Here is a 15,742-nt window from a genome sequence, read left to right as displayed (position 1 = left end):
GTGTGATGCGGCACAGTCTACCATTCCAGGCAACTGGTTGCCTGTGAAAAGTGAAACACCATTCTGTAGTCAACTGCACTATATGCAGCTCATAGATCGGTCTGAAGAACGCGTGCCAGAGTCACCAATAGCAATCTCGCTGGAAGAGGCTGACCCTCAACGCGCTGGAGCTGCTTAACAAATTAATTTCTATCCAGTGCATACCCATACTCAATACTCAGGCAGTGGAGCGAGCCATCCGACTCGTAACTTAGGCAGCGTGCGCTGTTCTCATTGAGAGGGCATGTCTCGGTTACACCACATCTGTGCTAGGACGCAATATAGCAGTGTGGTCCGGCGAGCAGCCATGCAGGTGGCTGTGGTGGGCAGCGCACCTTTGTGCTCTCTCAATATAGCAGTGTGGTCCGGCGAGCAGCCATGCAGGTGGCTGTGGTGGGCAACTCACCTTTGTGCTCTCTCTCAATATAGCAGTGTGGTCCGGCGAGCAGCCAGGCAGGTGGCTGTGGTGGGCAGCGCACCTTTGTGCTCTCTCACAATATAGCAGTGTGGTCCGGCGAGCAGCCATGCAGGTGGCTGTGGTGGGCAGCGCACCTTTGTGCTCTCTCTCAATATAGCAGTGTGGTCCGGCGAGCAGCCATGCAGGTGGCTGTGGTGGGCAGCGCACCTTTGTGCTCTCTCTCAATATAGCAGTGTGGTCCGGCGAGCAGCCAGGCAGGTGGCTGTGGTGGGCAGCTCACCTTTGTGCTCTCTCACAATATAGCAGTGTGGTCCGGCGAGCAGCCATGCAGGTGGCTGTGGTGGGCAACTCACCTTTGTGCTCTCTCAATATAGCAGTGTGGTCCGGCGAGCAGCCATGCAGGTGGCTGTGGTGGGCAGCACGGTGACTATGTGGGCAGCTCACCTTTGTGCTCTCTGGCAAGCCGCGTTAGTGCGGCGGCCGCGTGCTCGCTCTGTCTGGGCAGCGGGGGCGGCGGCTGCTCGAACTCGGTGTCGCCCAGGCCGTCCGAGCCGTGGAAGAGGTCCGTGGTACCCAGCTTGCCATTCACCAGGCCGCAGTGTGCTCCGCTGTATATAGGAATCTACCGGCGAAACACGGCTCTTACCACATATCGAACATACGGTGAATATGTATATTATATCGTTTGGTAGTTCATGCTTCTCTGAAAAGGTACGGCTCTCGCGAGATTAAGCGGTAGGTTTTGCACTTTTACATTTCCGGTTATATCTCAGAAAGTAATCGATCTGCGATGAAGCCATTGTACACGATCGTGGCCGGCTTGTGAACCAACAAGTCGATCGCATCTTCAACACTTAAAAGCTTAAGACGACGAAGATATAGCCTGAAGTACACTAAATTTTCTAGGTGCAAAACCTACCGCTAAAACCCGCGAGACCTGTACGTAGAATATGTCGATCAAGACGGCCCATATTCAGCCCGGACTCAGCCCAGATTCGAGACACCTCAGATCAAGTTAAAACTTGCACACAATAAATGCTGTGAGTATGATATATTAAGTATATTAACCATTTTAAAGGGAGAGGCAAAAACAACTGTAGATCCCGTCTAAAAGAGTCCCATCTTTCGATAATTATTTTTGACACTCCAATCCCGCTAATGACGTGCTGCTACGTGGTCCAAAATCCGAGTAAGACAGCGGAAAACGCACCCCCCCCCCTCCCACCCCCGCACTCCATGGAGAAATCAGACTGCACCAGCAGGAGGCGGGTGAAGGACTGGTTGCAGCCTCCGTGCCCGCCACTCACGTCCAGCCGGTTGAAGGTGCCGAGGATGCGGCGCGCGTTGCGGGTGCAGTGCTCGATGGTCGAGTTGCCGAACGTGACGCAGATGGCGATGAGGCGCAGCTCGCGGCGCCGGTCGGCCGCCAGCACCATGCCGATGGCCTGGGCGTCGTCCACGCCCGGGTCCGTGTCGATCACCACCGGCCGGGGATGGGCCGCTGCCGGACCGAGCCACGCCCCCGCCCCAACCACAGATCAGTGCAGAGACAAACAACATCCTCGCTGCCGGACCGAGCCGCGCCCCCGCCCCAGCCACAAATCAGTGCAGAGACAAACAACATCCTCGCTGCCGGACCGAGCCGCGCCCCCGCCCCAGCCACAAATCAGTGCAGAGACAAACAACATCCTCGCTGCCGGACCGGGCCGCGCCCCCGCCCCAGCCACAAATCAGTGCAGAGACAAACAACATCCTCGCTGCCGGACCGAGCCGCGCCCCCGCCCCAGCCACAAATCAGTGCAGAGACAAACAACATCCTCGCTGCCGGACCGAGCCGCGCCCCCGCCCCAACCACAAATCAGTGCAGAGACAACATCCTCTGAGCAGTGTCTGTCCGGGAGTGTGTGCCCGACGGCGCACCCCGCAATGGTATTGTTCATAAAATTCACTCGTAATGCCCAATAATAATGTACTTAAATTTATCAAGGAATTTATCACTATAATCACTATATCACTATATTTATCACTATATAATACAATTTTAGCTCGAAAGTATTGATGGACTTATGTTAAAAATTCAATGGGAATAGGCGTTGCGTGGAATGCCGGCAAAGCCTGAAATCGTCGGAAAAATTAGTGCGTTATTACGAATGCCCGATTTTTTTTTTTGACATTTCACCAAGTGCCAGGCGGAGTCACTGAAATATTATAGAAATTAACTGAATACACCCGTTCCCAAGGCATTGCATGAAATGCCTTAGTGACGACCGGTACGTTTTGTAACGATTACCGCAAATGTGCGAGTTCCCGTGCCTTTTTCGTATATAAAGGTTTCTGGCTCGGCACTAAACCAGACCCAACACCACCTAACCCATACCAACCTAACCTATCTACTTTTCACATAACACGTTCGGTTACGTTTGATATGTAGGTGAAAGTGGGATTTAGGCTTTGGGTTATAGGTTCGGTAAGGTTAGACTAGATTATGTTTGAGTTAGAAAGGAACTTGTCTCGAGGAGCCTATATTTAAAGACAGTGAGCTTTCGGCAACTGGCATTTATCAAACCAACGTGATAGCTGATAAAGGCCAGTTTGATATGGTCAGGCGTGATAGTTTGATAAAGGCAAGTGGCCGAAAGCTCTCCGTTTCTAAATATAGGTATTTTTCGGTTTTTTACACTTTTTGATGTCGAGGAAAAGGTCAATCTTGTTTATTACTTTAATCATATTAAATGTATTCCTCGCTAGAGCACTTAACAATAATACTAGACCCAAGGGGATTTGAACCGGCCATCCGTAGTTCAATATCTGGTGTCATACATCATCATCCCGTCTCCCAGCACACAGTCGGCGATTCAGGCGTTCTAGCGCTTCAGGGTCCGGGGCACAACATTTAACCCTATTAGTGTCAGGGGGGCTGTTTTCATCCACCCCTCAGGTTTTTCGGGAATATCTCCGAAACCGCTGAAGCTACGATGCTGAAATTTTCTGACTTTTCCTAAAACTAAATTGGGCACATTCTCTGAAAATTTCAAGTTCATAACTTTACCAGGGGCGGCTCTAGAGCACTGGGAATTGGGGGGTCCTATTCGTGAAGCGAGTCATTTGGGCGAAGATCACGATGCTGCACCAGTTTTACGAACAGTGAATGAATGGTATCGTGTGATAATATATGCAAAGATATTGTGCATCCTCTTTTGACACGTTTTTGCTATAATAGGCGGATCCAGGCGTCCAAAAAGGGGGGTTATGTTTTACCTCCCAACATAGGTGCCCTGACACCGCCTATGCATGACCAATACAATTGTAGTCGTTCTCTCATAAGAAAATTGTAACATAACAAGACCATTACCACCATTTTTAGAAACAGTACCAACAAAAACCTTATTTACTATACTTTTTGTGTACCCCCAATCTCAATAATCTGTATCCGCCTATGATTTTTGAAAATGCATATTTTTAGGATCCATGTGAATTCCTGGTTCATTCTCTATCGATCGGCAAAAGTTGCGTTAAGATTGGTTCAGAAACCTGGCCGTGATAAACATTAAACAGTCTAAAATGTATATGCAATTTGCCCGTTTTCACCCCCCTCTACCCCCCTATTGACATTTTTTATTTTTATTTTTTAGAAAGGTAGATCACGTTGAGCGAAATCGAAGGCAAATGTCGAAACAGTCAAATCTGGGCCAAAACTACCCCCGAGAATATCGTCCTGGAGACGCCTCTGCGCAAGCTAGAAACTAAAAAAATTGACACAATGTGCCCAATAAATAGCAAGGAAAAGTCACCAAATTTTGAGCCCCTAGCTTAAGTCGTTTTTCGTCGAGAGCAAAAAAAAACTACAGGTGGGGGCCGATTCGCCCCCCCCCCCCCCCAGTAATAGGGTTAACCCTCGCCCGCACATGCCATTTTCCCATCCTAGAACGCATATGGGGGGTTGCCACCCCCCGCGCCATTTCGTTCCTGTTGGAGATAGAGCTTCACGGTAAGGACCAAAAAGATTTTTTGGGAAGAGACGAATCCAATGATACCCAGCTTTACCTTCTCAGGTCAGTCATTGACCTTCCAGGTCAGGTCAAACTAAAAAATGTTGCTGTTTTGGGTCACCGTTGGATATCAAGTGCGCTGCTTATCATATACCGATGACGATGCCGTTTTCTGGTGCCAAGCCAGCTAGAACCTCTTTGTCACACTACCCCACCAGGTTTTTGCTACTGAGGTCATTTCAGGTCAACTTAGGTCAAGGTCAATGATATGTGTTTGTATGTTTGTGTGTGTCTGTGTGTATACTGATGTTTGCACCGATTGTTTATGTGTCCATATTACATGAAATCATGATCTGAGAAGCTTTTACCAAATATGCAGTCAAAAAATTTCACGAAAAGTAAATTCAGCTTGCCTTAAACGCAATTATTTTAGATGACCTAGGTTGACCTTGACCCTGACCTTGACATCTGTACATCGTCGAACAACATGTTTCATTATAGATGGGAGGTAAGACTGGCAAAAAGGCCGAAATCAAGGTGTCAAAAGCTCACAAGGCCCATAGCCAACGCAAGATGTTGAGAATTGGTCATTTGGGTCATGACATGACCTGAAAAACAAGGTCATATCTCCGAAACCAAAAACCACAGGTACTTGAAATTTTCAGTGAAAATCAAAAAAGGATGGAGGAGCAGCTATACGAAACATCAGGCTTCTAGCTTTAAAAATGTTTTGCAGAGTGCAGAGCAGAAAAACTACCTGGGGGTGGCAACCCCCCCCCCCCATGTGCGGGTGAGGGTTAAAGGCAATCGTTAAGTCGGTATAGCTATGACGAGCATTCTAATCTTATCTGAGATGAGGTCACTTGGCGTAACCTGGTGACCTGACCTTGACCGATCTGGGTCTGAAATTTTCACATGTGCGGAAAAGATCCACAAACAGGTGTGCCAAAAACGGCGGCGCTCTGCGCCACCGTTTTTGAGATATCTGTGAAAAACCGCAGGGGGTATTCAAACCCCCCGCCCGGCGCGGGCAAACTGCAAGGCTTGGGTGTAACTTCAGCACTATAACTTTTGGCATAATTTTTTGGCATGACCGTTCATAACACACGTTCTTATGCGTGCCATTTGCTATGATTATCCGTCGACATTTTTCTACGACAGATGAAAATACTCAAAGACGTTTTGTTTAACGTTCTGTCATGCTATAAGCCTATGGAGGCATGTTGCAAAGAAAACGCGACTGTTTATGATAAGATTGCGTATGTCAGGAGAAACACATTGAAACAACGTACAAAATAAGAGATCAGTAGTTTAGAGGCTCACTAGAGATATAAACTGTGAAGTGTAAAGTGCCGCTAGAATACTGAAATCGCCCACTGTGCACCGGTGAGATTTGGATACGAAAAAGGTACGTGAACTCGGACATCTGCGGTGATCGTTAGAGAAAGTCACTTGAGCATACCCTGTAATGTCTAGGCAGCGAGTGTACTATGGCCCGAAGGTTTGAACTTTGAATTGTGAAAAACGCCCGCCCGCCGCAAAACGCAAACACCGCAAAACGTGCAAAACGCACGCCCGAAACGCCAACGCAAAGGTCGCAAAAAATAAACAAACGCCCGCCCGCCGCAAACCGGAAATAAAAAAAACGCAAAAACGCCGCAAAACAATAAAACCGCCCGCATCGCACGCCCGCTAACCGCCAACCGAAAACGCCTAAAAATCGCCCGCCCGCCGCCAAAAAAAAACACCGCAAAAAACGAAAAAGCGGCCGCCAACCGCAAACAAATTTAACACCGCAAACGACGCAAAAAAAAGAAAAACGCCCGCATCGCCCGCCCGCCCGCCCGCCACCAAAGACAAACACCGCAAAAAAACGCCCGCCTGCCGCAAAACGTAAACACCGCAAAACGTGTAAAACGCACGCCCGAAAAGCCAACGCAAACGGCAAAAAAATCGCCCGAACGCCGCACACCACACATAAAAAACGCCGAAACGCCGAAAAAATAAAACCGCCCGCACCGCACCGACGCTAACTGCTAACCGAAAACGACTAAAAGTCGCCCGCCAGCCGCCAAACGCAAACACCGCAAATAAGCGCCCGGCCGCAGCAAGATAATAATTTATCAACGACTGGCATACCGCCAGGCTGGTCATTTTCACAAATCAAAAAGATATCTGCAAAAATCTCCTAGATGAAAGCGCCCGATTAAAAAACGGATGGCACGTGCGTGTTCCTCGCCCCCAACTTCCTTCAGGTCAATCGTCATTTGGGTCACCTAACGCATTGACGACCGGCTGGGTGGAATGAACATTGCGCCAAGAAACGCAAGTATATTGTCAAAAAGAATCCCCAGAATGGTAGATCCCAAAAGTTTGAAGCTACCACTTTGGCCCACTGGACGACACCTTAAACAGTTGCCGACCGGATGACACCCATTGTTTGGTCACCCACGCCATAGTATGCATCATGGGTGCGCCGAAATGACCAAAAGTCCCAATTTCCGGTGTGCAGGGTCATTTTCAACGGCACGTGGCACGTGGTTCTGGACTTTTCCGGCCACTTTGTGACATACCCATGGGTAGTGCACCGAATGATGGTTGATCTGCATGGAAGAAAATGGGGGGTCGTTTGGATCGTTTTCGAGCAATCTGCCGTGGAACGCATTTTTTCATTTTGCCCATTAGCTTAACACGGGAATTTTCAAAGTCACGTGGCACGTGCACCAGATGGTCCGCGGAGGGGAGACCCATACCAGAACGTAGATCACCTGGCCCACTAGAAATTTTAATTTTAATCGCTCTCAGTCATGCCCGCCACGTGATGCCAGCAAACACACGTAAGGTAGTTGTTCAAGCCCTAGTCATATCGATCGTGCGGTATTGTATAAGCGTGTATGGGTCGTGTGGTGTGACCCAGATGGCTCGTGTCCAGAAAATTCTCAATTTCTGTGCCAGAGTCGTCAGTGGCCGTAGACGCAGCGACCACATCTCTGACGTCATACAGCAGCTCGGCTGGCTGCGGGCAGACGAATTAGCCGAGTACCACACTATCTGCGCAGTCCACCGAGCCATCACATCGGGTACTCCTGAACATATCAGTGATACCATCGGTCCTGTAGCCCGCGACATACACGACCACAACACCCGAAACGCAGGGCTGATAACACAGCCACGGGCCCGAACAGAGACGGGGAGACGTCGACTATGTATTAGAGGAGTCGCGATGTTAAACGGTACCGAGTTGAGCCCGTATATACCAGCGTTTCGCGCCAATGTGAAGCGTGTGATCATGTCGAGACGCCGAGTAGCTGTCTGAACCTGTTCCAGTCGCACGCTTGTTTGTGTTTGCCAGTGATATCTATGCCTACTCGTACTGTCTATATGTTCCCCGTTTTATCTGGTTTTACGTGTCTGGTGAAAAGCCACTTTTATTGTGGATCCTAGATGAATACACATCTGTATCTGTATCTGTAAATCCTGAAAAAATCAGAATTTTTGGAGCAGCCGTTTTCAAGAGCATCAAGTTGTACTGATCTCAGGCAGCTTTTGCCATTTGTCAGGGAACTCAGATTTGTTTTTCAATAGAAAAACACAATTCTAAAGAATAGTGTTTTAACTATTGACAACAAACCTTCGGTTACATACATAGGGGAGAGTGGGGTGGCTTGTATCAGTTTTTACTCCGAGACCCATAATCTCGTAACGTTCCGTGATAAACTCATTATTTCCATACTATCTCCTTCCTTGATTCTTCTGCTTTTTTTGTGCGAAGTAACTTTTCCGCTACCTCTACCAGTTTTTCTTCTACGGTCTGCCGAATAGAACAATGTTTTTGATACAACTTGCCCCATGGCTTGGGTGAGTTGTATATCACATGGTGGGGTAATTTGTATCACTATTTCACGTTTCAGGGAGTGTGCTTGCTACTGGTTTTAAACATAACAACAACATTAAATGGGGTTAATACAATGTATATGCTCAAAGGCTTCACTTTTATTAGACCAAACTTAGGTCAATCCGAACGAAACATCGAAACGAACGAAACATCAACAGACTAGACGCAAAAGTGGCCCGTTAAGAGCAAAGAAGCCAACACATTGTGCCGAAATGGAACGAGTATTGACTAGCTACCTACAAACGCGAGCCAGGGCTTAGCTTTCGCGATCAAAAGCAACATACCCATGCATACATACATACATACATACATACATACATGTTACAACATACCCCACCCGGCTCTGATACAACATGTACCTCGCCGCCATCTTGGAAAAAACATCCTCGTGCTCAAAAACAGCGGACAGCTGGAGAAATCCATTTTCACTCACGCAGCCTTAGAACCTACCCTCACCACCGCTACGGAGATCTTTCAAATTCGTGCACATCTAAATGCCCAAAACACACATCTTCTTGCAACTTAGTTTTTTAGAATGACATTAAAAAAACATACTCGTAAAATCGGCTCTCACCTCGAGACGCGTCCACCCAGCCACACGACAGAACAGGGAAAGGTGGCGCCCGGAAAACCTCGTCGGCTGGTCGTGTCACGAGCGCCATCCATTGGATAAGTTTGACACAATTAGCCCTGATACAACTTGGACATGATACAACTCTCCCCGCTCTCCCCTACTCAGTTTATTTCGGCCGACGGCCATATTTTAGCGACTGCCTGGTCTCCGCCTTCCATTCCATGAAATGTATAAAAAACAAAATCCAGCATTTGCTGTGACGCGCGTATTTCTACGAACATTTCAGTCTTGGCCGGCATTCCACGCAATGCAACATTTCATGAAATACTGGATTTCAGCTGATGCGTGCGACATATGCATTTTCTCATAGACATCAACAACTGAAACATGTTTTAACCCGCGCCCCACTGGGGTATGTTCTGTAACGCGGCCCACTGGGGGGGGGGGGCATTCATAGCACCCCTTTTAACCCGCGCCCCACTGGGGGTCCTGAATTCCACACCCTACTGGGGGGGGGGGTTTGAACAACCTCCCCCTTCTTACTCGGCTCCTGGGCCACGTAGTGATACGCGGAAGGCGGCGTTCGAAAGAGCGCCAGAAATAATGACGAAAACACTTCAGTCACTTTTTTGGTCAGGTCAAAGGTCAGGTCACCACAGGTCATTGAAGGCAAAATTTCGCCGCTTTTTAGGTCCAATGTGGACAATTTCTCAGAAGCCAACGCATAACTCGGGAACCAATCGAGCTACAGCGCCGCGGAAAAGCACATTCGATACTCGATAGGCCTATTAACGTTCTTTCTGAGTATTGTTCTCAGATTTTACCTACCGTCAACAGTTTTGCCTGCAGGGGGCAAAACTGACAAAATAGACGATTTGTTCGGAATCGGTTTTTCTGCAATAGCTTTTGACTCAAATCTTGCACAAACTTTCTATTACCGGCATCGTGTTCCTCTCGTCAAAGACGCATCGAATGAACTATCACTTGACCTTGAAAGATCAATCTGAAAATTTGACCTAAGGTCAAGGTCATGACCTGACCGGTAAGGGTTATGTTGCATAACAGTCAACCCGTATGGTCGAACCGGACACAACTAATTAAGGTATTTTCATCGCTCTAGCATACCTACCTCTTTCAAAAGTTATTCGCGAAAAACTGTCAGCTACCATTACTGACCTGAGATAACCTCACGGGCATAAAAGGGGTCACGGGTATCATTTTCATGTTCAGTGTGTCAAACTTACTTGTAATTCAGTTTTTGAGAGTGTTTGTAATGACTTTGGTCCAAAACAGGCGCCTTTCAATTTTCTTCCATTGCCTTAACCCGCGCCCCACTGGGTGGGGGGAGGGGCTATTTATAGCCCCCTCTCGTTTTTCTGCAATAACTTCCCAACCGCTTGACGTATCGACGCTTAACTTTTACTACCTTCGGCTGCACCAATTTGACACCCTGCGTCAAAATATGAACTTCGTAACTACAATAGGTCAGCCGGAAATGGCGTCAGAGTGACGTCATGTTCGGCCGATTTCGACGCAAGACATTGAACCACGGCAATCGCTCTCAATAGCTCAGTTTTTAAACTATATCCAATTTCTATGCATGGGAGGACTCAGAATAGAGTGCGCTATCAAACTGATATCTCCGATTTTCATAGTTTTTGAAAACATTGAAAATTACATATAATAAACTTCAGAATTTATATTTTTATCTTTTGTTCCAAAAGTTTCTGACTTTTCGAGAAAAAGATAACGGAATACATGTGAAAGAACACATGCTTATGATTTACTCTAGCAATGTTTTGTCAGATATTTTCAAAAATAGTCAAGTTGTGAGCATTATAGCAAAAATTTCACAATAATAAATTTTCAAATCAATTTTTCAGTACGTATTTGACATTGTACACCAATAAAAATAGCACCATCGTGTTTCTGAGCTCACACTGCATCCGATAGACACCTATTTGGTGACAAATCTCAATTTTAAAATTTGACCTTTTTTGGCATGAAAGTGGCCTGCCCTAAGCTAAATTCAACTCCAAATGACCTCCAATGACATAAACGACATCGAATTAAAAATCTATAGCCTAAATGGACCATAAAATATGTGTCACGTGACCGATGCATGATATCAGATTTCCGTGACATGTGATGGCCTGACCTTGATCTGAAAATCCAAGTACAAGTTTGATGCCCTCGGGGTATCTAAAGCATCTGTTCACGTGTGTGTAAACCAAAAGTGAGGCTGATCTGACTTGTAAGACGGCAGCCAGAGCCCAAAATGTGAACAAGCCAAGCGTCGATAATTTTTACTTTGGCCTGACCTGTGACGCCATCGGTGACCTCGAGGTCAATGAAACCCGGTTTCCCTCGACAGTTTTCCTGGGCTATCAGTCCGAATTTTGACGATCGGACCAGTAGTTTCGGAGTTAGGAGGGGGCTATGAATAGCGCCTCCCCCCTCACACAGTAGGGCGTGTTATACGGGGCGCAGGTTAAGATGTTAAGTGACCTGGGTCTGAAATTTCCACAACATGTGCAGAGAAGATGAAGATATGCGCCGCCGTTTTTGAGATATTCGAGAAAAACCACAAGCGGGATGGTGTTTAATCCCCCCCCCCCTCCCCTTCTGCAGGGCGCGGGTTAAAATCACAGTTTAAGTCGAAAAAAGTTCGGCTCTAATTTCTTAAACCGCTACTTAGGCAAAATTTTCGGAAAGTAACCCTTGTTTTTGGGCCACGTTTCGCCATCGCTTCGAATAAGTTGTAGGCGCGCCCTGTCAAAAGCTCACCAAATCATCATCTTCCACTAAAAGCTACACCCTAAATCAATCTGGACGAACTTACCGTTTTGGTGTTTCGCATTTCCTGATACGTCCTCCATCTACGTCAGTCAGCGTCGCGTCGGGTCAGTACGGTAGCCTGAGGGGAAGAGGCAAAGTAACCAGTGGAGTAACAATCATAGTCACATGCGGTTTAACTACACTTTTTGCAGGGTTTGGTGTAGAGGTGGCAAAATGTGGACCCGAGGACCCGGTCCAAAGAACCGGTCTGGACCCATATGGGTCCAGACTGGTTCCTAGAAATTTTCTGACGGGTCCAGCCGGGTCCTACCATAAACCATATATCTTGCACACGACACCCGATTGCAAAATATGAAGTGGACGGAAAGGAAACATTTGCTCATGTAAGTTTCTTCGGACACTGTAGCTTTAACCCGCGCACCGACGGGGGTCTGCGCCAACTTCGCACCGACGGGGGGGGGGGGGCGGATGACCGCCCCCCTGAGATCTCGAGAACGAAGCAGGATAGCGACAAGCGATAAACGGCATCGGATACGCACGGCCAAGATCTACAACTTTTACTAAGGTCATTTTCAGGTCAGGTCAAAGATGACGTCACAGGGGTCGAAAAAGTCAAGATGGCGGCGCTAGATATGGAGAGAGTTTTTCTCGAATAGCTTTCGAATTAGTCAAGATAGGAACAAACTAAGGGCATCATCGTGATCCTCTCGTCAATCCGCACCGAATGATATATATGTTGACCTCGAAAGGTCAAGGTCAAAGGTTGACCTCAGGTCACGTGACCTCGAGGTCATCATGTATATCATTCGATGCGTCTTGACGAGCTGAACACAATGAGACCATCCACGCGTCTGTATCTTGTTCCTGTACGGAGTTATTGGCCAAAAACCTTTGGTGACCTTTGATGACGTCACATGACCTCACAGCTGCCCAACAGCAAAACAGACCTCAAGGTAGTGAAGGTTGATCGTATATGAAGTCATGTATGGTATATGGGGCCATTCCCATAGGCGGCGGAACGGGGAGGGCACCGGGGCACCGTGCCCCCCTTTGATTTTTACATTTCAACATTAGCCCTATGGGCGTTGCATGGAAACAATGGGACCAAAAGTCGGCAGTGCCCCCTCTTAACTGAAGGTGTTCCGCCGCTACTGGCCATTCCGACCCGTTTTAGTGGTAAAAACAGGGAGTTGATTTTTCCCCCATTGACTTATAATGGAGAGGTCGCGAAATTGACCTGACCTTAGGTCACCGATATCAAAATTCCGAGAGATACAAATTGTAGCTACTAATGACCTAATAATCTCCTGCGACTTTCAAAGGCCTCCGACATCTACTGTAGCTCTGGCACGGTGACAAAGTTGCAAAAAAGTGACTTGAGGTTGGGTCATTCAAAGTGACCTGGTGACCTGACCTTAAGAGGTAGGAGGTTCAAACTTGCACACCATGTGTAAAATTGATGAGGTTATAGTCATACCAAATTTCGCGGCGCTACGCGCCGCGGTTTTCCCGCTATTCGCGAAAAACCTCAGGGGGGGGGCGGATATCCGCCCCCCCCGTCGGTGCGAGGGTTAAGTATTCCCGGTGGGAAAGACCGTTTTACATGATGCAACTAATGATACCTACAAATAGCTTGTATTGACAGGCTTTTGGGGAACGGGTCCAACTGGTTCCGATTCCAACTTAGACCGGGTCTGACTGTTCCAGAAATATCCAGCCGGGTCTGGTTCGAGTCTGGTTCCCAAAATTTTCACCTTTTGCCACCTCTAGTTTGGTGTTTCACTAATTTTCCATGTGAACAAACATAAACAAGCTGTACACGAAGTTCGCGAACAAGTGACGTCATCGGCCGAACTTAGTGAAGAAACAACGAACAGTTCACGAACGTTCATGAACTGTTCGCGAACACGGTAAAGAGGGAGTGGATATGATCCCCGCTCCCCCCCCCCCTAGCCATTTTGTCCCTAATTGAGCTAGAACCTCGCGAAGAAAGCAAACGTGTGCGTTGTTTGGTACAAGAATCAGCGATCGGTATCCGATTTTAAGGTCTTAGGTCTACCGGTGACCGATGAGGTCGGGTAAGTAATTAGTCGGCTGTTATGACGGCGCTTTCAGGGCATCTCCTCGAGTTCGCAGTAGCTGAGCTTGACCATTGTGACCTGGATACCTTCCTGACACAATGGTCCTGACGATCCACTATCTTCTCCAGACTAGCGATCAGTTTTCGTCCTACTCCAGTTACCTATCCTTATTTTCCATCCTAACCAAGAGCCGCGTATTTTGCAGTCGAGCAGGGGTCAGCGATGCCAGCAGCTCCCCCAGATGCCAGCAACGGACTCTCAGAGCCCAGAGGTCAGTGGGGCCGGCACGGTGCCCCATTAACCCGCGCCCTGCTGGGGGGGGGTGTTTGAACACCCCCCCTTGTGGTTTTTCGCGAATATCTCAAAAACGGCGGCGCTCCGCGCCGCCGTTTTTAGTACACCTTATCGCACATCAATTCTACACATGTTGTGAAAATTTCAGACCAAGGTCATTCAAGGTCAGGTCACCAGGTCACTTGAAGTAACCTCACCTCATAAGAAGTTTCAATGTCTGTCATAGCTACACCGAGTGACCGATCGCTTTGAAACTTTCAGCGATTGCTAAAAGCAATAGCATGTACAAAATGTTTATCTCAGAATTTTGATATCGATGACCTAAGGTCAGGTCAATTTTGCGACCTCCCCATTATAAGTCAATGGGAGAAAATTGAAATGCGCCTCTTTTGGACAAAAGACATTATAAACACTCCCAAACACCGAAATACAAGTGGTTTAGACACACTGAACATGAAAATGGTGTCCGTGACCCTTGTTTATGCCCTGAGGTCATCTTAGGTCACGAATGGTATCTAACAGTTTTTCGCAAATAACTTTTGATAGAGGCATGCTAGAGCGATGAAAACGCCTTAGATGTGTTCAGCTCGACGATACGGATCGACTGATATGCAACATGACCCTTTCCGGTCAGGTCATGACCTTGACCTGAGGTCAAATTTTCAAGTTGACCTTTCAAGGTCAACTTATAGTTCATTCGATGCGTCTTGACGAGAGGAACACAATGCCGGTAAACGTAAGCTCGTACAAGGCTTGGGTCAAAAGTTATTGCAGAAAAACTGTTTCCGAAAAAATCGGCTATTTTTGCAATTTTTGCCCCCTGCAGGCAAAACTGTTGACGTTAGGTCAAATCTGAGATAATTACTCAGAAAGGGCGTTAATAGGGCTAACGAATGCGCTTTTCCGCGGCGCTGTAGCTCTATTGGTTCTCGAGTTATGCGTTGGCTTCTTGGAAATTTTCGACATTCGACCTGGAAATCGGCGAAATTTTGCCTTCAATGACCTCTGGTGACCTGACCTTTGACCTGACCAAAAAATTGACCGAGGTGATTTCGTCATTATTTTTGACGCTCTTTCGAACGCCGCCTTCCGCGTATCGCTACGTGGCTCAGGAGCCGAGTTACAAGGGGGGGGTGTTCAACCCCCCCCAGCAGGGCGTGGAAATCCAGGACTCCCAGCCGGGTGCGGGTTAACCCGCGCCCCACTGGGGTCTGCGTATAACGCGCCCTACTGGGGGAAGTTCTTCATAGCCCCCCCCCCCCCCTCCTAACTCTGAAACTACTGGGTCGATCGTCAAAATTCAAAGGGCGTCTGATAGCCCCGGTGAAACTGTCGAGCGAAAAAAAAACTTATTTCATTGACCTCGAGGTCACCGATGACGTCACATGTCAGGTAAAAGTAAAAATTATTAGCATGTGGCTAGTTCACATTTAGGGTTCTGGCCGCCGTCTTACAAGTCAGATCAGGCTCATTTGTGGTTTACACACTCGTGAACAGATGCTTTAGATACCCTGAGGGTACCAAACTTGTATTTTGATTTTCAGGTCAGGGTCAGGTCATCACAGGTCACGGAAGTATTATATCATGCGTCGGTCACGTGACGCATGTTTTATGGTCCATTTTGGTCATAGATTTCGAATTTGATGTCATTTG

The 15,742-nt window shown here is 47.6% G+C and overlaps 1 protein-coding gene across 3 annotated transcripts in view; it reads right to left on the bottom strand.

The window, feature by feature from the left end:
* LOC122379977 (probable uridine nucleosidase 2) overlaps window positions 1–15,742 on the bottom strand; it is a 132,506-nt gene that overhangs the window by 97,622 nt on the left and 19,142 nt on the right. For 2 of the 3 annotated variants that reach the window (XM_043362683.1, XM_043362684.1), the window contains exons 2-4: window positions 11,758–11,832; window positions 1,765–1,958; window positions 902–1,079 (exon numbers count right to left, since the gene is read on the bottom strand). In XM_043362683.1, coding sequence (XP_043218618.1) covers window positions 902–1,079; window positions 1,765–1,958; window positions 11,758–11,794 — 409 coding nt within the window. In that variant the 5' untranslated portion in view covers window positions 11,795–11,832. The remainder of the gene's footprint in view (window positions 1–901; window positions 1,080–1,764; window positions 1,959–11,757; window positions 11,833–15,742) is intronic. The other variant, XM_043362685.1, reaches the window with a different exon arrangement.

The sequence above is a fragment of the Amphibalanus amphitrite genome, unplaced genomic scaffold (genome assembly GCF_019059575.1).
Source record: "Amphibalanus amphitrite isolate SeventyFive unplaced genomic scaffold, NRLGWU_Aamphi_draft 000088F_arrow, whole genome shotgun sequence".
In the NCBI taxonomy this organism is placed as follows: Eukaryota; Metazoa; Arthropoda; class Thecostraca; order Balanomorpha; family Balanidae; genus Amphibalanus; species Amphibalanus amphitrite.
The sequence above is the reverse complement of the archived record's forward strand: the minus strand, read 5'-3'. Positions and strand labels throughout refer to the sequence as shown.